At 38.9% G+C, this 20,051-nt stretch overlaps 6 protein-coding genes across 13 annotated transcripts; 4 read left to right on the top strand and 2 right to left on the bottom strand.

Moving 5' to 3' along the window:
* Positions 1-878: 878 nt before the first annotated feature.
* Positions 879-3,051, top strand: LOC106402097 (formyltetrahydrofolate deformylase 1, mitochondrial). Of its 4 annotated transcripts, none has more exons than XM_048781377.1 (8): positions 879-1,138; positions 1,208-1,320; positions 1,384-1,608; positions 1,674-1,833; positions 2,008-2,106; positions 2,184-2,270; positions 2,380-2,550; positions 2,636-3,051. In XM_048781377.1, the coding sequence occupies exons 1-7, from the start codon at positions 986-988 to the stop codon at positions 2,524-2,526; spliced, it is 984 nt and encodes a 327-aa protein (XP_048637334.1). In that variant the 5' UTR covers positions 879-985; the 3' UTR covers positions 2,527-2,550; positions 2,636-3,051. The 4 variants fall into 4 exon arrangements, with proteins under 4 accessions (XP_048637334.1, XP_013698206.2, XP_022543723.2 ...); XM_022688002.2 differs by having other exon boundaries at positions 880-1,138; positions 1,366-1,608; XM_013842752.3 differs by lacking the exon at positions 2,636-3,051 and having other exon boundaries at positions 2,380-2,595.
* Positions 2,642-5,063, bottom strand: LOC106402096 (VAN3-binding protein). The gene is made up of 6 exons (XM_013842749.3): positions 3,945-5,063; positions 3,488-3,881; positions 3,239-3,415; positions 3,113-3,162; positions 2,974-3,031; positions 2,642-2,886 (listed from the first exon to the last, which is right to left on the bottom strand). The coding sequence occupies exons 1-6, from the start codon at positions 4,239-4,241 to the stop codon at positions 2,642-2,644; spliced, it is 1,221 nt and encodes a 406-aa protein (XP_013698203.2). The 5' UTR covers positions 4,242-5,063.
* Positions 5,064-5,238: 175 nt separating this feature from the next.
* Positions 5,239-6,801, bottom strand: LOC106399428 (aquaporin TIP2-3). The gene is made up of 2 exons (XM_013839910.3): positions 6,349-6,801; positions 5,239-5,768 (listed from the first exon to the last, which is right to left on the bottom strand). Exons 1-2 carry the CDS (start codon positions 6,724-6,726, stop codon positions 5,391-5,393), a joined length of 756 nt encoding a protein of 251 aa, XP_013695364.2. The 5' UTR covers positions 6,727-6,801; the 3' UTR covers positions 5,239-5,390.
* Positions 6,802-8,046: 1,245 nt separating this feature from the next.
* On the top strand, positions 8,047-9,498 carry LOC106399429 (protein NONRESPONDING TO OXYLIPINS 2, mitochondrial). Of its 5 annotated transcripts, XR_002652909.2 has the most exons (5): positions 8,047-8,297; positions 8,379-8,497; positions 8,770-8,821; positions 9,029-9,073; positions 9,290-9,498. XR_002652909.2 is itself a non-coding variant. In XM_022688003.2 (4 exons), the coding sequence occupies exons 1-3, from the start codon at positions 8,122-8,124 to the stop codon at positions 9,046-9,048; spliced, it is 315 nt and encodes a 104-aa protein (XP_022543724.1). In that variant the 5' UTR covers positions 8,047-8,121; the 3' UTR covers positions 9,049-9,073; positions 9,290-9,498. The 5 variants fall into 5 exon arrangements, 4 of the variants coding, with proteins under 4 accessions (XP_022543724.1, XP_013695367.1, XP_013695365.1 ...); XM_022688003.2 differs by lacking the exon at positions 8,770-8,821; XM_013839913.3 differs by lacking the exon at positions 9,029-9,073.
* A 222-nt stretch (positions 9,499-9,720) lies between these two features.
* Positions 9,721-11,748, top strand: LOC106399427 (WAT1-related protein At5g47470). The gene is made up of 8 exons (XM_013839909.3): positions 9,721-9,835; positions 9,917-10,159; positions 10,246-10,311; positions 10,395-10,511; positions 10,591-10,813; positions 10,888-11,052; positions 11,132-11,283; positions 11,357-11,748. The coding sequence occupies exons 2-8, from the start codon at positions 9,972-9,974 to the stop codon at positions 11,481-11,483; spliced, it is 1,038 nt and encodes a 345-aa protein (XP_013695363.1). The 5' UTR covers positions 9,721-9,835; positions 9,917-9,971; the 3' UTR covers positions 11,484-11,748.
* A 1,759-nt stretch (positions 11,749-13,507) lies between these two features.
* Positions 13,508-19,965, top strand: LOC106399426 (protein transport protein SEC16B homolog). Its single transcript, XM_013839907.3, has 13 exons — positions 13,508-15,554; positions 15,704-16,027; positions 16,123-16,248; positions 16,355-16,477; positions 16,561-16,722; positions 16,983-17,108; positions 17,218-17,352; positions 17,524-17,651; positions 17,735-17,843; positions 17,958-18,278; positions 18,358-18,510; positions 18,590-18,876; positions 19,136-19,965. The coding sequence occupies exons 1-13, from the start codon at positions 14,022-14,024 to the stop codon at positions 19,581-19,583; spliced, it is 3,975 nt and encodes a 1,324-aa protein (XP_013695361.2). The 5' UTR covers positions 13,508-14,021; the 3' UTR covers positions 19,584-19,965.
* Positions 19,966-20,051: the final 86 nt, after the last annotated feature.

Here is a 20,051-nt window from a genome sequence, read left to right as displayed (position 1 = left end):
AGCTGGTGCTGGACCAAGAGGAAGTCAAAGGCAGATATAAGCTAATCTGACAAATAAGCAGTGCCCAACACATATCATTGCCTATAGCCTATGCCTTATCATATGGAGACCCATTGACGAAGAACACAAAAAAGGGACAATTTTCTTAATAGTCTTCGGTAAGGCTAGATAAAAAATATCCAAATCCTAAGAACTAAACTAAATATGATCTAAAAAATTAGTATCGAACCTGAACCAAAACTTGTTAAATATCCGAACGGGTTCAAAACTTTGGTATCTAGAAAACCAAAACTGAATCCGACCCGAACCAAAATATTCTGGATATCCGAATATATTCGAATCAAATTTATAAAATTAAATATATTAATAATTTATATATTAATATCCAAAAGATATCCATTATATAAGATATCTTGAAATTTTTCAAAATGCATAAAACATATACAAGTAGTCAAAAGTGAATGCCTAAAATGGCTAAACAATAGTCAAAACACCAAAAGCACATGAAATAACTATTGATCCCCATCCAAATATTCAAGTTAAACCAATTTTTATATTAATTTTATGTTTTTTGACGGGAATTATTTAAATTTATATGTTATATATTATTTTTATTTTTATATTTTGAGAAATTTAAAGTATATAAATTTAATTATTTTTTAAAATAGTTTAAACATATTATCCGAATCCAGACAGAGCCCGCAAAGATCTTAACCTAACCCAAACAAATTTTTATAAATATCCAAATGAAATTAAAATCTTTAGTCTCAAAAATTTGAAATCTGAATAGACCTGAACCGAATCTAAACGGATACCCGATTGTTCACCCGGAGTTCGGACATTATTAAAAAAATAAAAAGACAACACAACTTTGATATAAAAAGAAAATAAAAAAGTAGTAAAAGTAGGACAAAAAAAAGATAGTGGAGGGATCCTCTCGGGAACCGGGACCGTGATTGGTCTCGTTGAGGCCGAGAGTGAGAGGATGATGATGATGCGAAGAATCATCTCCGAGAGAGCTACTTGTGTCTCTAAGAACTTTGTTCTCAGATCCTCTGCTTCGCGGTTTCACGGCGAGTCTCTCGATTCCTCCGTCTCACCCGTTCTCATTCCCGGCGTCCATGTCTTCCACTGCCAGGTATCAAAAAGTCTCTTCCTTTTTTGCTCCTCTTCGATTTCAAATTCGAATCCCATTGGTTGGTTACAGGACGCAGTTGGAATCGTAGCAAAGCTATCAGATTGTATTGCAGCTAAAGGCGGAAACATTCTCGGCTACGATGTCTTTGTTCCTGAGAACAACAACGTCTTCTACTCTCGCAGGTAGAGTGAAAGTCAAAAGCTTTTGATAGTGGTGATGTTGTAAAGATGGTTTCTTTTTGACAGTGAGTTTATATTTGATCCGGTGAAATGGCCGAGAGAGCAAATGAGTGAAGACTTTCAAGCTATTGCGCAAAGATTCGGTGCCATGAACTCTGTTGTTCGTGTTCCTTCTATAGATCCCAAGTATAAGATTGCTCTTCTACTTTCTAAACAGGATCATTGTCTGGTGGAAATGTTGCATAGATGGCAAGACGGAAAGCTCCCTGTGGATATAACATGTGTGATAAGGTGTGATAATAGTTCCTTTTTAATCAAGCTGAATCCATATGTTATCTAAGCATGTGTGTTTACAGCAATCATGAGAGAGCTTCAAACACTCATGTTATGCGGTTTCTTGAGAGGCATGGCATTCCGTATCATTATGTAGCCACAACTAAAGATAATAAACGAGAAGATGAGATTTTGGATTTGGTTAAAGACACTGACTTCTTAGTTCTCGCTAGATACATGCAGGTATATATCAGATTCTTGTTCGTCTTTGCCTAATCTGTTTTTCTTTCCTTAATCAAATGGGGTTAGGAACAGATTGTTACTAAAAACTAAACAGTCATGTTGAGCCTTTTGGATGAATGTTACAACTTAGTCACTCCTCTTTCTAAACCGAGAAAGGACATTTTCTTCTGGCAGATTCTATCGGGTAAGTTCTTGAAAGGTTATGGAAAGGATGTAATCAATATTCACCATGGTCTCTTGCCATCATTCAAGGGCGGATATCCAGCCAAACAGGTCTTTCGGTTTTCTCATGGCTTTTATACCTTGTCTCTTTGTTATGTGTCTCTTAGTATTCTAGATTCTTTGTGCAGGCGTTTGATGCAGGTGTGAAGCTGATTGGAGCAACAAGTCACTTTGTTACTGAGGAACTTGATGCAGGGCCTATCATTGAACAAATGGTAACTTTGTCTACCAACTATTTGATTAGTACCTTCCTTCTGAGAATATGTTAGTGTTCTTCATCATCTTCTCAATTATTCTGTCTGAATTTGATTTTTACTTTTAAAGGTTGAGAGTGTTTCCCACCGGGACAATCTAAGGAGCTTTGTCCAGAAATCTGAGGACCTCGAGAAAAAATGCCTAACAAAAGCTATAAAGTCATACTGCGAACTACGTGTGTTACCTTATGGAGCAAACAAGACTGTTGTATTCTAATAGAACAAGCAAAGACTATTTGTTGTATGAATAACTCAAAAGAAAGTTATAACAATTCTCTTGAAGATTTCTGATTCACTTGCAGTTAATGTGAACAAGTTATTTACAGGATTCTCTATCGCATACGATCACTGAGGCTCAAAGATTCGAGAGAGCATTTGTCAGCCTCGAGACAAGTTACTTGGCGGAGAGTAGACTGAATCCCAGCAACCCATCTCTGCTTTTGAGTCTTACTCTTGCACTTAAACTCCAAAAGACCCTGTCCTGTTTTAAGACCAAAATAGACTTCTTCTGAGTTTTCTTCTCTATCTTTACTGTAAGGCCATGCAGATATCTCGTCGCAGACTCCATAAACAACGCCTTCAAAAGGAAACAAGAAGCTTCAGAGTTCCATGTTTCAAGTAATTTCCCTAACTCTTGGAAAAAATAATAATAGAAAACACTTACATTTGATCTTTTTGGAGAATGTTCCTCCGATGTGTTTGCTTTTGAGTTTGATCATTACCTGAGAAATTCATAGAGCTCTATTGTTAAGCTTCTAGTATACAATATGAAACAATATAATCTGTGTCTCTAACTCAAGTACCTGAGACTTGTTGTTGATATAGACACAAACTCGCTTAAGTCGATGTGCTCCTGCTGACAAAGTTTAGTATAAGCATCTTAACTAGTGGAACAAGTCTTGACCTGATAATAGAAGAATAGGATTTACCGTTTTGTGCACACTGTACCAAATCCCCCTCTAAAGGAAGATTTGGTTCATCAAATCTAAACTGAAAATTTGCAGTCCAGCTAGAGTCAGAGAAGCTCCTCTCACAAGGTGTAATAGTCGCGTTCTTCCTTGCTTCCTTTGGCTGCCTCGCCTTCAAAGCCGCTTCTCCTCTCAAAGCTGGTTCAGTTCTCAACAAAAATCAGACCAAACACCCATCGTGCTAACCCAACCAAAGTATACAACACTCACCAGTTGCAGCTGCGGCTGTGAGAGTGGTGAGATCACTAGGTTTGTGTATATCAATTGAAGACCTAACCGTGGCAGCAACACATTCACGATCAGCACCTGCTTGCTCAGCCATCTCAATGCAATGCGAAGCCAGTAGCTCCGTAGCTGAGGCTAGAGCCAGCGTCATCATGGAGCCTGACCCTTGACCGCAGCTTCCCTCGGATATCACAGACGCTAACCCAGCTGCCAGAGCTGCAATGGACACAGCAGAGTGGACATGGGCTCTCTCCACACGTGCTTTGTCTTTCCTCTTCGGATTCCTCATGGTGTTTGAGTTGGTGTGTTGCTTTTGGTGAAACCACATTGATAACCTCCCTGATTTTCGTTTGCCACTTGAGTTCATGATCTTCCCTGCCTGCATTTCCAACAAATCGTCAAAACCAGAACTCAAAACCGGTCAAACGGTCTTAGATCATACCATGAGTGGATTTGCAGCAGCATCTTGGAAGAAGACATTAGGACTGTTATGGGAAACAGTAGACAGACTCTGATGTTGTCTCTGTTTGTGAGATAGAGCTTTGGAGATTTCAGAAGCGGATAGACTCCATGATCTGGACAGAAACTTCATTGACTCCCTTGGTGTCTGAGGCTGAGCAATCCCATAGAAAGCCTTTTCAGTTCTCACAGTTACCACTTCTAACTCTTCCTCCAGATTCTCTGATCCAAATAACGATGAAGAACTCTCATTCCAATCTAAATAGGACCTTCCTTCCATTTTCTCCTCAAATTTGCAAAACAAAAAAAACAAAATGATTGTAGAAGTTTTAGAGATAATGTTCAAACTCAGTCAGAAAATACTATATGTACATCAATGAAGCTCCAGGTTACTTATATAGGTGATGAGAGAGAGAGAGGTGTAGACAGAGGGTTCACAGAACCAAGTAGTTGTGCTTTGAGCGCAGTCCATAGATTCAGGGAATGTCCCATCAAACGGGTACAAAATGTAGATTAGAGAATGTAAATGAAATAATTAAGACAGCGAGTAGGATAACATGGAGACATGTGCATTGTTTTAAGAGCCGTAAGCTGCTCTTTGTGTCGTGTCCTTTTGAGTCCAAAGAAGATTTGACCGGACAACTTTTAACAGAGTTTGTGACTGTACCGACCAGTTTCTTTCTGCTATATAATTGTCATCACACGGAACCATAAAACACTTTTCGCTTTTACTATAAAGATACTCCCCCACGAGTTCGATCGTGTTATAGATGGTTCGAATATCCATCGACTGTTGTGTATTTTTTGTTATATACATTAGCTTTTAAATATCTACTAGAGCTTGTGCGGGTGTATATTTTTTTTTATAATTAGATATTTATTTTGTATAAATGATAATATATATTTTTAAAACTTACATGTATAATGAAATTAAAATGACGATGAAAGGTATAAGTATGTTCATGTTTCTTCCAATATTAGTGAGGATGAATTGTTTTGATAACACAATATATATTGCCATTCAAACCAACAAGAAGTTGGTCTAGCGATGTTTCTCAAAAAAAAAAAGTTGGTCTAGCGATTAAAACTATAAATTACTAAATAGGAATTTAAGAAGTCACATGTTAAAGTCATATTAGGAGTGATATGGTTAAATTACAATGATCTAAACTTAGTAATAGGGGATGTAGGAGCTTACGAGTCCATAATTTTGTATCATTTATAAAAAAAAATTGGCATCCATAAAACTATCATATTTTCACAAGACAAAAGTGGAATATATAAACATTTTCTTATTATGAACAAGAGATGACTCTTTTCCCTACGTACAATCTTAGAAGAAAGGAGAGATCAAACATACAGAAAAGCAAACACACAACCATCAAACCAATGAACAAGCAAACATCAAGTAAATCACAAACCCGGTTATTTAAACTCGGATCTCGCGGGTTTCAACAGCTTCGTAAGGAGAACCTATGAACACGTCTCCGTAGATGAGTCCAGCAAGTGCACCACCAACGAGTGGACCCACCCAGTATATCCAGATTTGTGACAAGTCTCCACTGACAATAGCTGGTCCGAACGACCTTGCTGGGTTCATGGAGCCACCACTAAATGGACCAGCAGCGAGGATGTTGGCACCAACGATGAAACCAATAGCGATTGGTGCGATGGTTCCGAGCGATCCTTTCTTTGGATCAGCAGCTGTGGCGTAAACGGTGTAGACCAAGGCAAATGTCACAATGATCTCCATCACGATAGCTTCAACCGCTCCTAAACCGGCTCCAACTCCATGGGTAGGTACGCTCTGTAGCAAACCGGAATAACAAAACAAACTATTTTAAGACATGTTCATGTAATATAATATTTTTAGTGTAATATAATTTTTGTCAGATATTCTTAATAACTTAAAACAAGTTTTAGTGACTAAATAAATCATTCTACGTCTTAAATATATTCTCTCCATTTTTTTTATTTGGGCTTTGGAGTTGTGCACATAAATTAAAAATATTTAATTTTATATTTATGTTAATAAAAAATATTATTAATTATCTAACTAATCATAATTCAACCAATAAGAAAACAATATACATAATATAAGAAGTCAATTAACATAAAACAATTTTACATTGAAAATTTAAAACATCATTTAATTTAAACCAAAAAAATATTCTAAAACATCATCTATTACAAACTGAGGGTATATATTTCTTCTTAAAAATATTTGTATTCGTCAAATCACTGATAACCAAACCACCTAGTTAATAAACCTAAAATGGTCCAAACCTAAGCTAACATGTAAAAAACATATTAAATATTCTTAAAGCGATACAAACCAAAGTGAATTTAAAAACAAGAGTAACTAGTTCTACGTAACTAGTACATACCTCGCCGTTGGTAACGAAGACAAGGAGAAGGCATGCAACGGTGGAGCCAAGACACTGAGCAACCCAGTACAAGAAACCTGTGATCAGTGTGATGTTTCCTCCAACAGCAAGACCAAGAGTCACGGCTGGGTTTAAGTGGCCACCGGAGATGTTAGCTGCTACCGAAACTCCGACGAACAAAGCGAAGGCGTGGGCCACCGCAATGGCGACAAGACCAGCTGGATCCAAGGCTGCATCAGAGGTTATCTTGCCAAAAGCAATAGCAGAGCCAACACCAGCGAATACAAAGATAAGAGTTGCGATGAACTCAGACAAATAAGCCTTTAGAGATGCAACACTGAATGAGTCACCCAAACTTCCAACTGCGATCTTCACCATTTTTAGAAAACTCGAAGACTTTTGCTTTTGGTTTGTTTTTGGTGTGTTGGGTTTTTTTTTCTTCTGTTCTTGAGGCTTTGCATGGCTCTAGTTTATATAGTGAAGAGCATGAGCCAATGATGGGCACATAGGACGTGGTGGAGCATTATTGGATGCCGCCCAAACCGCCTCTTATTTGATTAATCGAAGGTTAGGAAATATTTAACATGATTAGTGACAACTATAATGCGGTTTAATATAATGTGAGGATAAGAATCTTCTGTTGGCATTTCGATATTCCGCTGTTTAAATAAACGTTATGTCACACCAATAATGATGGATGATCTTATTATACTAACTATTTGTCATTTTAAAGTTCGGATTGGATTAGATAAGTTGGAAGATATGCTAATAGTATATTTGTAGGGATTACGATTTATAAAGTCAATTAATCTAAATACGTTTGATGTTTAATTTTGGAGTTAGTAGACTTGGTCAGTTTATATTTTTCAAAAAAAAAAACCGAAAGTCGAGTTTTAACTAGATGCGATTATGACTTTTATTCTATTATACTCAAAAGACTAACATTAGAGAGAATACTTATCCGTTTGAGAGTGAATTGGGATCAGAATTGACTATCTGTAATGATATTTATCCATCTCTGCTAGTAGTTTTTAGGAAGTCATAGGTTCGAATAGATGTGAAAGTATTTAGATATTTTTTCATAATTCAACTAGGGATTTTTTTTCTATCTTTTGTATATTTAAAGGTTTTAGATATTCAAGGGCGCCAAGTCTGCTCGAAGTTGTATATTTAGGGCACACATTCAAGCCAAGACTGCTGAGACTGTGTCAGTGATGTTCCTTTTTTGTCACAACTATAAAGTATAAAGAAACAAACAACAATCTGTAATTTTGCGATTCAATCACAAGTCGCAGCGAGCAGCAAACCAATAGATCGATCATACATTTGTAGATAAATGTTATAAATTTTGGAAAAGGTGCTCCACGATGACGACAAGATTATCTTTTTTGAGCCGACTTTTATTTTATTTTATTCGTCTTACCACCAGATACTTCGAAAAATATTCAATACTTAGTTGAAATAGAAAGGGTGAATAATCAACAGTTATTTAAACGAAAAGGTTTATGGAGAGATAACATAAATTAGGCATCGCAGGGAAATGGAAATGTACCTTTCTAGTGCGAGTAGTTTGGGCTGACACGTCATAAACCTCACCAACTTTGGATGACGTAACTTGTCACTACATGGGCCTAAGCCCATTAAAATTCCTTAATGGACTCTCCTCATCTATTTCTCAAGCCCAACAAAAACAGCGATATTTTATTTTCCGGCGTCTCCTAAAACCCTATAAATCCTCTCCGTAGAAGAAAACGACGACGCTCGAATCTCGCAATGGCTTCCGCTTGCAACAGATTCATGAACAGATCCTCCGTCTCGTCTCTCAGATCCGCCGTCAGATCCGCGCTTCACAAATCCCCAATCGGCACCGGAACTCCGCCGAGTGCTTCCTCCGCCGGGTTTCGGATTCCGTCTAAACCGGCAGCTTCTCCCCGATTCTCCTTCTCCAGGTATGCTCATAATCAATCAATCTTGTAGTCCATCGTGAGTCGTCGTCGTTTTAGGGGTTTCGTTTGGTGAATTGTGTGTAGGTGTCCATCAGAGCTTGGTTGTGTTCAGTCGCTGTTGCCGCTTCACAGCACGGTGGCGGCTGCTAGGCTGACGTCGTGCCTTAGCGTAACATCAAGAAGCAGCCGAGCTCTCTCTCAGGGTACTCTCTCTCCCGACCTCTAATACATTTTAGATTGCTGTGAGGAAAGGTTAATACTTGTAGATGAACTGTTTGATTGCACATATGAAGTGTTTCATGCTCTTTTATGACTATCTTTATTTCTTGTTTACGTTGATTCTTAGCTTTATAATTTTTCTTGCTTGACGGGATAGTTGTTGCATCGTGTAGTGTTGGTAGATTAATGTTTATAGAGTAGCAATAGAGTTTTGTGCCGTTGTGTCTGTCTAATTATGAGTACTTGATTCATGCAGGCACATAATTTCACCGTTACCATTGTGGGATCGATCCTTGCATCTTTATCAAGTACGAACCTTTTTTTGAGTTATAGTAAAATCCAAATAAAGTATTGGAGAACAAGAATTAGTAGGAAACAAAAAGCCCCCGTAAAGACTTAATTTTGAAGCCGTGTCATATTGTCATTGTGTTTCTTGATGTTTTCTTTTGATATGAATGTAAGAAAAACTAGTCCAACAATACTCTAGTAATCTGTAAAAGTGCTTTTTGTTCCAGATGGAATCGATGACACGTGAGACGTATTTGCAGTTGTTTTTAAAGGTGGGCTCTGTCAACAAAATGCCTTGGTGATGATAATTTGGATTTAGGAATCTGTTTAGATGAGATTGCTTGACTACTTTGTTGTTTCACTTTTAAAAGACTTTTACTATATAGAACATATAAGCGGAAAGCATCCGTCTTTCCTTCTTCTTTAACCAAAGACCAGTTTTTTGTCTCTGTCCTAATCGTTCTTTCTCTTCCTGTGTACTACTCTAGAGATGGGCCTTTCAGTCCCAAGGTGACCACCTGCTACATTCATGAAGATTATTACTATCAGGGCCTCAGAGGAGACAAGAAGTTTTTTTTTTTTTTTTTTTTTGCGACACCAAACGCTTGTTCATGAAGAAAACTGTGTAATACTATTTCGAGATCTTTACACAATTCATGAAGAAAACTGTGTAATACTATTTCGAGATTTTTACTTTTCTTCGACACAAGTCTTAGCATTTGAATTTATCCTTCATAATCAGATGAACCCATGATACATCATATATAATCAAAGTCCAAACATTTGCTAAAATTTCTAAAAAAAATGTGGATATTTATTTTGGGGGAAGAATGAAGGTTGAGATGAAGAAAAGACTTAAAATAGACATAAAAGTTATTTGGAAAGTAGCAAATATAGGTGGAATAAGAATGGAGGGTCTGTTTCTTTCTTACAAGAAGCAATGCATTAGAGGATATAATGAGGGAGTAAAAGGAGAGAGAGAGAGAGAAGGATAGGAAGAAAATGGTGATTTCAGACATATCTTCTGGATGAAGGTAAAGAAGAGAAAGAGATAAGATTGCAATCTAATCTTTTGAACACATTATGCTTTATAATGGGGTTTCTTGTCAATGCAGTTTTTTTCCCATAGATTTCTATCAATCCCAATTTCACTAAGAGGAGGAGGAGAAGATGAAGAAGGAGATGATAGAAGAGGTGGTGATTGTAGGAGGTTTAGTAATGGTACAATTTGTATACGCAGGCAACTCTTTGCTCATGAGTTATTTGATGTCACTCGGTCTCGGCCCTTTCACCATTGTCATCTTCTCTACCTTTGCCACTTTCTTAATCCTCTCCCCTTTCGCCATTCTCTTCGAAAGGTTTGTCCATAAACAAATCCGCTTAGTTCTTCTCTTCAGACAGTAACAATGTTGTCTTTGTTTTTTTTTTTTTGTTGTTTCTGAAGGAAGCAATGGCCAAAAGAGCTTAGCGCTAGGCTGATTGGTAAGCTAGTTTTGATCTCCTTTGCAGGGTAAGTATCATCCTCCATTAGTCTTTCGTCATAACAAAGTATAAAACGTTATTAAAATTTTGTCTGTGTTTTGAAATAAACAGGGTTACTCTGTTCCAGTCTCTGTTTCTGGAAGGAATCAGGTTGACGTCACCAGCAATGGCCACAGCGATGCCTAATCTCGCTCCTGGTCTCATTTTCTTTATTGCTTGGATCGTTAGGTTGAGATCACTTTTTAAACAACGTCGATCAAATGCTCCAACATTCACTAAATTGTCTATGTTCTGCTCTCTTGGACAGGTTAGAGAAGATGGATATGAAATGCGTGTACAGCAAACTGAAGATCTTAGGGACATTGTTGTGCGTGTTCGGCGCGTTGACAATGAGCTTAATGCACAGCGCTTCGATCATTCAAGATGAAAAAGATAATGCTTCAATATTCGTGTTTGATCGAGACAGAGTCGTGGGATGTATCTACCTTCTCGGAGCTGTCTTTGTCTTATCCACCAACGTCGTCCTCCAAGTAAGTAAACCGGTTCTTCGTAACCGGGTCGGTTTAGTTTCCAGTGTTGGTCTAAAACTCGGTTATGATTACAGGCTTCGACGTTAGCTGAGTTTCCAGCTCCGATTTCGTTAAGTGCGATAACGGCATTGATCGGAGTGTTGATAACAATGCTGGTACAGTTATTACAAAACGAGAGCGGGAAAGTACTTACAAGATCACTCATCAGTATTGGTAACCTCGTTGGTTTTTCTCTTCTGGTGAGCTTAAATAAATGTTTCATAAACATAAATAATGAATAGTTTTATGGTTATAACACATAGTATTTGAAATTGGTAGGGAGGGATGGTGAGTGGAGCATGTGTTAGCTTTAATGGATGGGCGATGAAGAAACGTGGACCGGTTATGGTTTCTATGTTTAGTCCTTTCGCTACGGTTATCTCAGTTGGTTTCTCTGTTTTGACATTAGGAGAGTCCATTTGCCTTGGAAGGTAAACTTTGATATATGATCATAATAATAATTCATGTTTGTTTGTTTTTAATGAATGATTAACAAAAATGCAGTGTGGGAGGAATGGCGTTGATGTTTATAGGACTGTACCTTGTGTTATGGGCTAAAGGCAAAGAAGGATTCTCACAAATTGAGAGTTTTGAGTGTGAATTCGACGCTAAGAAGCCTCTTTTGTCTTGACAAATTTTTTTTCTTCTTTCCCTCAGATCAATCTGTATACAAAAATTGTCAGATATTGAATATATTGAGAGATGTCAATCCAAGTCCCACATTGGATAATTAGACAAGGAGTGTCTAATATATAAAGAGATGTCCAATTCTAATAGTACGAGGCCTTTTGGGATGGAAACCAAAAGTAAATCCATGCGGGCCAGCCTCCTAAGGCCCAAAGTGGACAATATCGTACTAATAAGATAAAATAGAATTGGACACGGGATTTCACAATCCCAACATATATGGAGGGTTGTAGGCTCTATATTTGTAGTCAAGATTTTACACACAGTCCTGTTTCATATTTTTATGCTGCAGCGCATAAACATTATAAAAAACGAAAATAATCTTTATAGAAACTTATGGGGTCAATGGGGGACTACGTTACCAAAAATAAACCAAGTTGGGTTCATCATGTGCTCATTCATAATCATCTCTATAACATAATTAATCGTTGTAGATAATGCTCATAATTATAGTCATACAATACATATACATGGGTAGTTCAGGAAAAGTGAAGGAAAAAAATAATAATCAAAATCTTTCTCTCTATCACATTTCACCAAAATACTATGAAAGCCATTTACAAAAAAAGAAAGAAAACCAAATACATAAGAGCATCATTATGGGTAGTCATACCCCACCAATCTCAGAGGGTTCGAATCAATTCTCAGCTCGTAGATGTATTGGTGCGCGTGCAAGGTAAATAGCCCACTTTGAGACATTTGTCCATGGTTGTGAGTATGATATATTTTTCAGAAAAGCTGCTGCATGCATTGAAATCAGATGTTACCTTGTTAAGTAGATAATAAAGTACTTTATAAGTAGTAGTTTTACTTTCTTTTGGGCAGATAGATACGTTGACACTTTTAATCAAGGCCGTGGAAACTCACAGACCAATGTATCAGTGACCTCCTGCACAATCTGCTAAACCACCAATCCCTGCAAAAGCAAAGTTCTTTATCCCAGCAGCACCTGCATCGTCTTCAAACGACCATATAACGGAAATGGCTGCTGCTGAAACCAGACAGGAGGAGTACTCAGCAGAAGAAGTAGCCGCCTCTACGGAGGCTTCACCACCACCACCAACAACAAGCCAGTCTTCATTCCAGTTCCCGACACCCTCTCCAATGATCATACAAAGATTTCCAAGTCTAGATAACATAAAAAGAAGTGGGTCATGAATAAAAGTGACCAGTGTCGGACCCAGTGGACCCAGGAGTGAATTTGAGTGATCTCAAAAACAATTTAAAGTGTCACTACAGGTCCATCACCATTCAAACCAAGCCCACTGAACAGTAGCAGCAGCAACAACTTAAAAGAAGAGTTTCTGAGAGTAGAATTGTAACCTGAAACAGTGATGGACCCAAGATTGTATTTTAAGGGCGTCACTAATTGGGCTTGACCCAACTTAAAATTAAAATGAAGGGAAAATTATTAAAGGAGGTGCAAAATGAAAATTTGAACTCGGATTGCACAATTAAAGATAGATCAAATAAGGAAGAAACAGACAAGTTGAGCTACGGGATTTTCAATACCGGCTAACAAAATTGCTAAAAAAATATTTTTAACCTCCCCCCCCCCCCCCCCCCCCCCCCCCCCAAAGTCCACGGTGGGTCCGCCTCTGTGAAATATGTAATATCAAAAAGTTTTGCTCATCGTCCCAATTGTAACAGTTAGTCCCAAATGTTAATCCATGAGTTCACCCAATACATATAAAAAGACTCGTTTCAGTCAAATGATAGGGGGCAAATCTGTACTGTATTTTTTTTTCCCCTTTACACTATTCATAAATTTCTCTTTTATAACAAACTTATAAACAAAAACATTGCGTGTCCGAAATAATGGGTTGGTTCTACGCGCGCTTTGGACCGGTAATGCGGAGATATGCGTTGGTGTTGGCCACGCACGTGCCTGCCTATTCATCTGATTTTTGTGTTTATACGGGCTGGCCATTAATCATTGGGCCGATAATTCGGGTGTAGTGAATATTATTAAAAAAAAATAATTTAACTATTTAACTTCTCCGATGGAGCTATAATAACTGATCAACGGATGAAACGGTTGGTTAAGGGAGAAATCCAACCGTTGGATTCAGCAGATCTGTGGGAGAGCTTTAGAACGCCCAAAGAGTTTCCTCGTCTAACGTAAAAACCAGAAATCAAAAAAATGAGGTAGGAGAGATGACATGTGGGATCATAAGCATTTCGTCGAGCACGTTGTGAGCATCTCCCCAGCCGATTTGATTCTCTGAAGATTAGAATCAAAGCTCATTTGAGACAAAACATTAGTTTTGATTGATGAAGCTGTCGGCACAAAGAAACGTCTTCGGAGACACAGATCTTGGCGTTTGAACGATCCCTTGAAACAGATCGGTCCACCGTAGAGTTAACCGACGAATAGTTTGGTTTTTGGATCGGAGTCTATGGCATCATTGATCGCTTGTGTTCTATAGAATTACTTTTTTTTTTTTTTTGGCATTTAATCTCTTTTTTTTTCTTCTCATTGATGGCTTCGGCTTCTCAATACATGATGGAGGAGGATCAAACGGACGATGAGGATTTCTTCGACAAACTTGTTGATGATTCCTATTCTCCCAGCAGCCAAGCTCAGGCTTCTTCATCTTCTTCTGCTAAGCAGCTGACGTTCGACGACGGTAGTGACTCTGATGACGTCAGAGCTTTTTCTAACGGTTCTGTTGGTGATGTTCCTGATGGAGATGGAACATTGAATGAAGCAGCAGATCCGGGGAACAATGTTGCAAACGAAGGCTCAAGTGAAGTAGATGTCGTCCAGACTGATGCTAATAAGTTAAGTGATGATGTGCCACTGTCTGAAACAGCTAAAGAAAGCAGCAAGGTAGTTAATGAGTCCGGGACTCATGGGGTTAAGGAGATTGATTGGGGTGCGTTTGGTGTGGATTCATCGGTCAATGACGGTCGTGGGTTTGGTTCTTACTCTGATTTCTTCACTGAGTTTGACGGACAGTTGCAAGGAAAGGCGGAGGTTGATGTGGTCGCTGGAGGAAACGATACGAACAACACAACCGTTGTTGCCTCGGCAGGTTTCGAGCAACATCAGGGTGAAATGGTTCAGGATTCTACAAGTGGGCAGTACGTGGATGATAACAGTCAGTCTTGGGAAAATATGTATCCTGGATGGAGATATGATGCAAATACTGGCCAATGGTATCAAGTTGATGCAAGCATTAATTCACAGGGGAGCTACGGAAACTCTGCAAATAACTGGGAAGGCGTTGCTTCTACTGATAACTCAACATCTGGAGTGGCTGGTACAGCTTGGAACCAGGCTTCGCAAGTGGTCAATGGATATCCAGAACACATGGTCTTTGACGCGCAGTATCCAGGGTGGTACTATGACACTATTGCTCAAGAATGGCGATCTCTGGACAGCTACAACCAGGCTTCTCAAACAGCTGGAGCTGGTCAAGCTCATGATCAGCAAGTTCAGAATGGTCATTCTCTTACAGCCATGTATCACAGTAATACTGAGAGTAGCATGTATAATGTTAATGATACAAAACAGACATTCAAAGGCCAAGAATTTGGTATACAGAGCCAACAAGGAAGCTGGGACCAATCTTACTATGCCAACAATCAACAAGCTACAAACACATGGCAATCAGAAAATGGAAGTCAGGCTGAGGCGGCTGTAACTTCTGCCTCGTCACCAAATTTTGGAGGAAACCAGCAAGTAAATAATTTGTACAGGACAGGATCCGTGGCTGAACAGTTTAAGCCAAATGAGATGGGAGTTCAAGGCTTCATCCCTCAGCATATGAATGTGGCTAGTATTACGCAGAATGGACCACTGAGTTTCTCAAACGATTTCTATAATGGACAGCAGCAATACGTAGATGATGTTCAGTCATTTCAGAGCAATCAGCTTTTCTCCCCAAGTGCAGGAAGATCACCTGATGGGCGTCCACCACATGCACTTGTCAATTTTGGATTTGGAGGAAAGCTCATTGTTGTGAAGGATGATAATGGTTCACTCCAGAATTCATCATTTGGGAGTCAGGTTAGTCCTTTTCATTTGTCATTTTACACTCTTGGAAGTGTATGAAAACTATATTTTCAATATTAGTAATAAATACATTCGTGAGTTATAACATCATCAAGTGAATTGCAAATCTGTTTGTACTGTTAACCCTTTGATATATTACGCAGAAAGGAACTGGTGGAAGCTATATCTCTCTCTTAAACTTGGCAGAAGTTATTAGTGGGAGTGCCTCTTATTCAAGTCCTGGGGACAACTCGTTGAGTTACTTCAGTTGTCTGAATCAACAATCTCTTCCAGGTCCCTTGGTTGGAGGAAATGTTGGAAGTAAAGACTTGCATAAGTGGCTTGATGAGAGAATTATGAATTGTGAATCTTCCGTTATGGACTTTTCAAGAGGGAAACTTTTAAAGATGCTTCTTTCTTTGCTCAGAATATCTTGTCAGTATTATGGGAAACTCCGGTCCCCTTTTGGAACTGATACAACGCAAAAGGTGAGCAGTTAAGGATAAATATTCTCAGTTTTCTTCTTAAGTTAACATTGATATGTATTACAATTTTCTCATCCTTGTATATACACTGCAAATAGGAAACGGATTCTGCCGAGGCAGCAGTCGCTAAACTTTTTGCATTTGCCAAGAAAGATGCCGTACAGAATGGTTATGCTCCTTTTAGCCAGTGCTTGCAGCAATTACCACCTGAATCACAACTCCAAGTGAGTATTCGACATCTTATCCTAAATAACTTTTTCAAGGCAAAAGGTTTTAAAATTTACAACGGTAATGTTTTTACATATTAACTCATTTGGAAGAATTTTCCAGGCAACTGCGTCAGAGGTGCAGAATCTTCTGGCTTCTGGTAGGAAAATGGAAGCTCTCCAATGTGCACAAGAAGGTCATTTGTGGGGACCAGCACTTGTCATTGCGGCACAACTTGGCCAACAGGTTCCTATCCTATTATTGCTATAGGTCTAACATTCCGCTCTTGTGGGTCTTTACTGACTTGATCGGTGCTTAAATCGATGCAGTTCTATGGTGACACTGTCAAACAAATGGCCCTTCGTCAGCTCGTACCTGGGTCACCTTTACGGACATTGTGCCTGCTGGTTGCAGGGCAACCCGCTGAAGTGTTCTCCACTGGAAGTACAAGCGATCTCAGCTTTCCTGGTTCGCCTCAACAGCAAGCCCAGGTAATACATATACCGAGAATATGACATAGAAAATGTATAGAAAAAAAGTTACAATGGTAATAGGAATACAAAGTATTCCCCAATAAAAAATACCCTTGTTAAAGTAAAGAGCTTATTAAAATAACTAAACAGGACATGCCTCTCATGAACTAATTTTCAGGACATACCTGCGGATAAAACGTACCTTTCATGAACAAGTTCTCTGGACATAATTTCTACCCAGTTGCAGCTAACAGTGTCTTTGTTTCCTTGAATTGCAGTTTGGAAGTAGCAGCATGCTTGACAATTGGGAAGAAAATCTGGGTGTAATAACGGCCAACAGGACCACAGATGATGAACTTGTGATAACTCATCTTGGAGATTGCATGTGGAAAGAAAGAGGCGAGGTAGTTTTCTGCCTTGTAGTATTGTTCTAGTCCATGGAAAATTTGTCATGGCTTTTTTTTTCATGACATTTAAATTACTGTTAACATTTTAACTACTGTTATAAATCAGATAATTGCAGCGCATATTTGCTATTTGATCGCGGATAAGAACTTTGATCAATACTCAGATAGTGCCAGACTTTGTCTTGTCGGAGGGGACCACTGGAAATATCCTCGAACATACGCAAGTCCAGAGGCTATCCAGGTGATTTTTTTTGTCACTGTGGTTTATATATCATCATACTAGCTGGAAGATTCTATTTTTGCATCTCCAATGATTCTATACGCAAGTCCAAGGAAATTCATGGCGGACACCATTCTTTTTGTTACTTGTTTGATATTTTCCTTATTTGTTGGTTGATATTTGCATGGGCAGAGAACAGAGTTGTATGAATACTCTAAGACGCTGGGAAACTCTCAGTTTATCCTGTTACCGTTTCAACCATATAAAGTCATATATGCCCATATGCTGGCTGAAGTTGGTAAACTTTCAGCTGCACAGAAGTAAGAAGATTCATTTTCTACCAACTTTTCCCTGGTTAGACTGTATATGTATTCCTGATGTCGCTGTTCTGTGGCTGAATCAGGTACTGTCAAGCAGTATTAAAATGCCTCAAAACTGGCCGATCTCCTGAAGCGGACACATGGAAACAGTGTGTTTCGTCACTGGAAGAGAGAATCCGTATCCACCAACAGGTACAGCCCACACAACTTCTAGTTCCAGTAGACTTACGTGAAACTGTTGATTTTTAGCGGTCTATTTTCTGTTTCTCTAACGGTCCAACTTAACCGGAAATTTATCTATTTCAGGGTGGATATACTGCGAATTTGGCCCCAACAAAGCTTGTTGGAAGACTGCTAAACCTTTTTGATAGCACGGCAAATCGTGTTGTTGGGGGCATGCCACCACCTGCACCACATTCAACAACAGGAAGCCTTCAGGCAAAAGAGTATCATCATCAACAGCAGGAAGCCACTAAGTTACCATATAGTCAATCGGTGAATACAATGTCATCACTGATGCCACCCGCTTCAATGGAATCCTTACATGAGTCCGGTGGTACCGGGAGGAGAACGGCAGTCCATACTAGAAGTGTATCAGAGCCAGATTTCGGTAGAACGCCAATACAGGTCTATACCAAAAAACCATTATCACGCTAAGAACGGATTGAAATATTGAATGTATGAATGGTTTGCCTTTTTTTTGTAGGATCTAGCTGACTCGCCAAAAGAAAAGGTTGAAGGGGTGACAAAGTTGAAATCATCCGGGAGTGTGGCAGGTTCCCGGTTTAGTAGATTTGGTTTTGGCATGCTGAAGGACACGGTAGGGAGGGTCTTACAAGCTCGGTCATCATCGAAAGAGGTACACTTCTAAACGCTTTTGGTCTTGGTGATTCATCCTTGGGCTTATTCTAATTCTTTTGGTCATGTTTTGGAATAAGGCAAAACTTGGCGCAGAAAATCAGTTCTACTATGATGATAAACTAAAGAGATGGGTGGAGAAAGGTGTGGAACCCCCAGCTGAGGAAGCTGCACTGCCTCCTCCTCCAAAATTAGGAACGTACAAAAACAACTCACTGGGTTATGAAAACAAATCTGACATGAATCCACCTAGTGGGAGCTGGAATTCCGGCGGCCCAACTCCGGCAGAGAATTCTTCGGGAATCCCACCAGTCTCACAGAGTTCCAATCAATTCTCAGCTCGTGGACGTATGGGTGTGCGTGCAAGGTAAACAAATAGCTTGATGCACTTTAGAATTAGAATATTGTAGACTATCCTGGATCCTGAACCATCACGCAGTTTTATGGTTGCATTATAATGGCACTTAGGAGGATATTTCTAAGCCACATTTGGTTTAGTACTAGGAAAGATGAAGCAGTTTCCGGTTAACAATTTATCAATTGTAATTGTTTGCAGTCTTGTTAGTGTTTCACTGTAGATTATGTACATGATTATAGTTATAATGTTTTCCTCTCTATTGGGACAGATACGTTGACACCTTTAATCAAGGTCGTGGAAACTCTCAGACCATGTTTCATTCATCTTCCATGCCATCCCCTAAACCACCAATCCCTGCAAAAGCAAAATTCTTCATCCCAGCAACACCTGCATCGTCTTCAAACGGCCATGCAACGGAACCGGCTGCTTCTGAGACAAGACAGGAGGAGAACTCTGCAGATGAAGTAGCAGCATCTTCAGGGGCTCCACCACAAATGACGATGCAGAGATTTCCAAGTATGGACAACATCCAAATGAATGGATTGGGAATAAGCGCCAATGGGGATCATCATCCTCCTCCTGCTTCCAGAAGAACAGCTTCATGGAGCGGAAACTTCAACACCTCGTTTACGTCTCCTACTAGTCCATCAACTTTCAAACCAGTCTTACTAAACGGTAGCAGCATAGTAGAGGAGCTTCAGGAAGTGGAACTTTAAGTCACCAAGTTCTTGATCAGTGTTGCAGGTAGGGAAGTTCTCGACACATGAACCAATTAATTCCTTATTGATCCATGAGGAAAATAGGGAGCCTCCTTCGTCTTCTTCTTCAACGATAGGGGCATGCAGTATATTGCAGTTAGTATAGATGATTCATTGCTTCATTTGAGTTTTGAGAATGGAACCACAAGTGCAAAATTATAGCTTTTATAATAAGGTCAAATCTGTCCAATGTTTTCCTGTATTTGGTATTCTTTTTTTTTCTTTTTGTGAAGAGAGGTGAGGAGGAGTTGCACAATGTTATTATGTTACACAACTTGTATCAGTCTTTTAATACATTCTTTGACCATTGTTTTTCTTTATGGAATATATGTTTACATAATTGAAATGTTTGTGACGATGTAACTGTAATAATAATAGATAACAATATACATAAATTAGTTTCTCTGTAAATGAATTTATTTGTTG

The sequence above is a fragment of the Brassica napus genome, chromosome A6 (genome assembly GCF_020379485.1).
Source record: "Brassica napus cultivar Da-Ae chromosome A6, Da-Ae, whole genome shotgun sequence".
Taxonomy (NCBI): domain Eukaryota; kingdom Viridiplantae; phylum Streptophyta; class Magnoliopsida; order Brassicales; family Brassicaceae; genus Brassica; species Brassica napus.
Note: the sequence above shows the minus strand (reverse complement) of the source record. Positions and strands in the feature narration are given on the sequence as shown.

Coding starts and splice junctions, on each gene's coding strand:
- LOC106402097 (XM_022688002.2), top strand. CDS start 986: ATGATGATGATGCGAAGAATCATCTCCGAGAGAGCTACTTGTGTCTCT. Junction 1,609..1,673: donor GATATAACATGTGTGATAAG/GTGTGATAATAG, acceptor GTGTGTTTACAG/CAATCATGAGAGAGCTTCAA. Junction 1,834..2,007: donor TTCTCGCTAGATACATGCAG/GTATATATCAGA, acceptor TTCTTCTGGCAG/ATTCTATCGGGTAAGTTCTT.
- LOC106402096 (XM_013842749.3), bottom strand. CDS start 4,241: ATGGAAGGAAGGTCCTATTTAGATTGGAATGAGAGTTCTTCATCGTTA. Junction 3,882..3,944: donor CTGCTGCAAATCCACTCATG/GTATGATCTAAG, acceptor TTGGAAATGCAG/GCAGGGAAGATCATGAACTC. Junction 3,032..3,112: donor ATATCAACAACAAGTCTCAG/GTACTTGAGTTA, acceptor TGAATTTCTCAG/GTAATGATCAAACTCAAAAG.
- LOC106399428 (XM_013839910.3), bottom strand. CDS start 6,726: ATGGTGAAGATCGCAGTTGGAAGTTTGGGTGACTCATTCAGTGTTGCA. Junction 5,769..6,348: donor TCTTCGTTACCAACGGCGAG/GTATGTACTAGT, acceptor GGTTTGCTACAG/AGCGTACCTACCCATGGAGT.
- LOC106399429 (XM_013839911.3), top strand. CDS start 8,122: ATGGCTTCCGCTTGCAACAGATTCATGAACAGATCCTCCGTCTCGTCT. Junction 8,298..8,378: donor CCCCGATTCTCCTTCTCCAG/GTATGCTCATAA, acceptor AATTGTGTGTAG/GTGTCCATCAGAGCTTGGTT. Junction 8,498..9,289: donor CAGCCGAGCTCTCTCTCAGG/GTACTCTCTCTC, acceptor GTACTACTCTAG/AGATGGGCCTTTCAGTCCCA.
- LOC106399427 (XM_013839909.3), top strand. CDS start 9,972: ATGAAGAAGGAGATGATAGAAGAGGTGGTGATTGTAGGAGGTTTAGTA. Junction 10,160..10,245: donor TTCGCCATTCTCTTCGAAAG/GTTTGTCCATAA, acceptor TTGTTTCTGAAG/GAAGCAATGGCCAAAAGAGC. Junction 10,512..10,590: donor TTTATTGCTTGGATCGTTAG/GTTGAGATCACT, acceptor TCTCTTGGACAG/GTTAGAGAAGATGGATATGA.
- LOC106399426 (XM_013839907.3), top strand. CDS start 14,022: ATGGCTTCGGCTTCTCAATACATGATGGAGGAGGATCAAACGGACGAT. Junction 17,109..17,217: donor TGTGGAAAGAAAGAGGCGAG/GTAGTTTTCTGC, acceptor GTTATAAATCAG/ATAATTGCAGCGCATATTTG. Junction 17,844..17,957: donor GAATCCGTATCCACCAACAG/GTACAGCCCACA, acceptor TATCTATTTCAG/GGTGGATATACTGCGAATTT.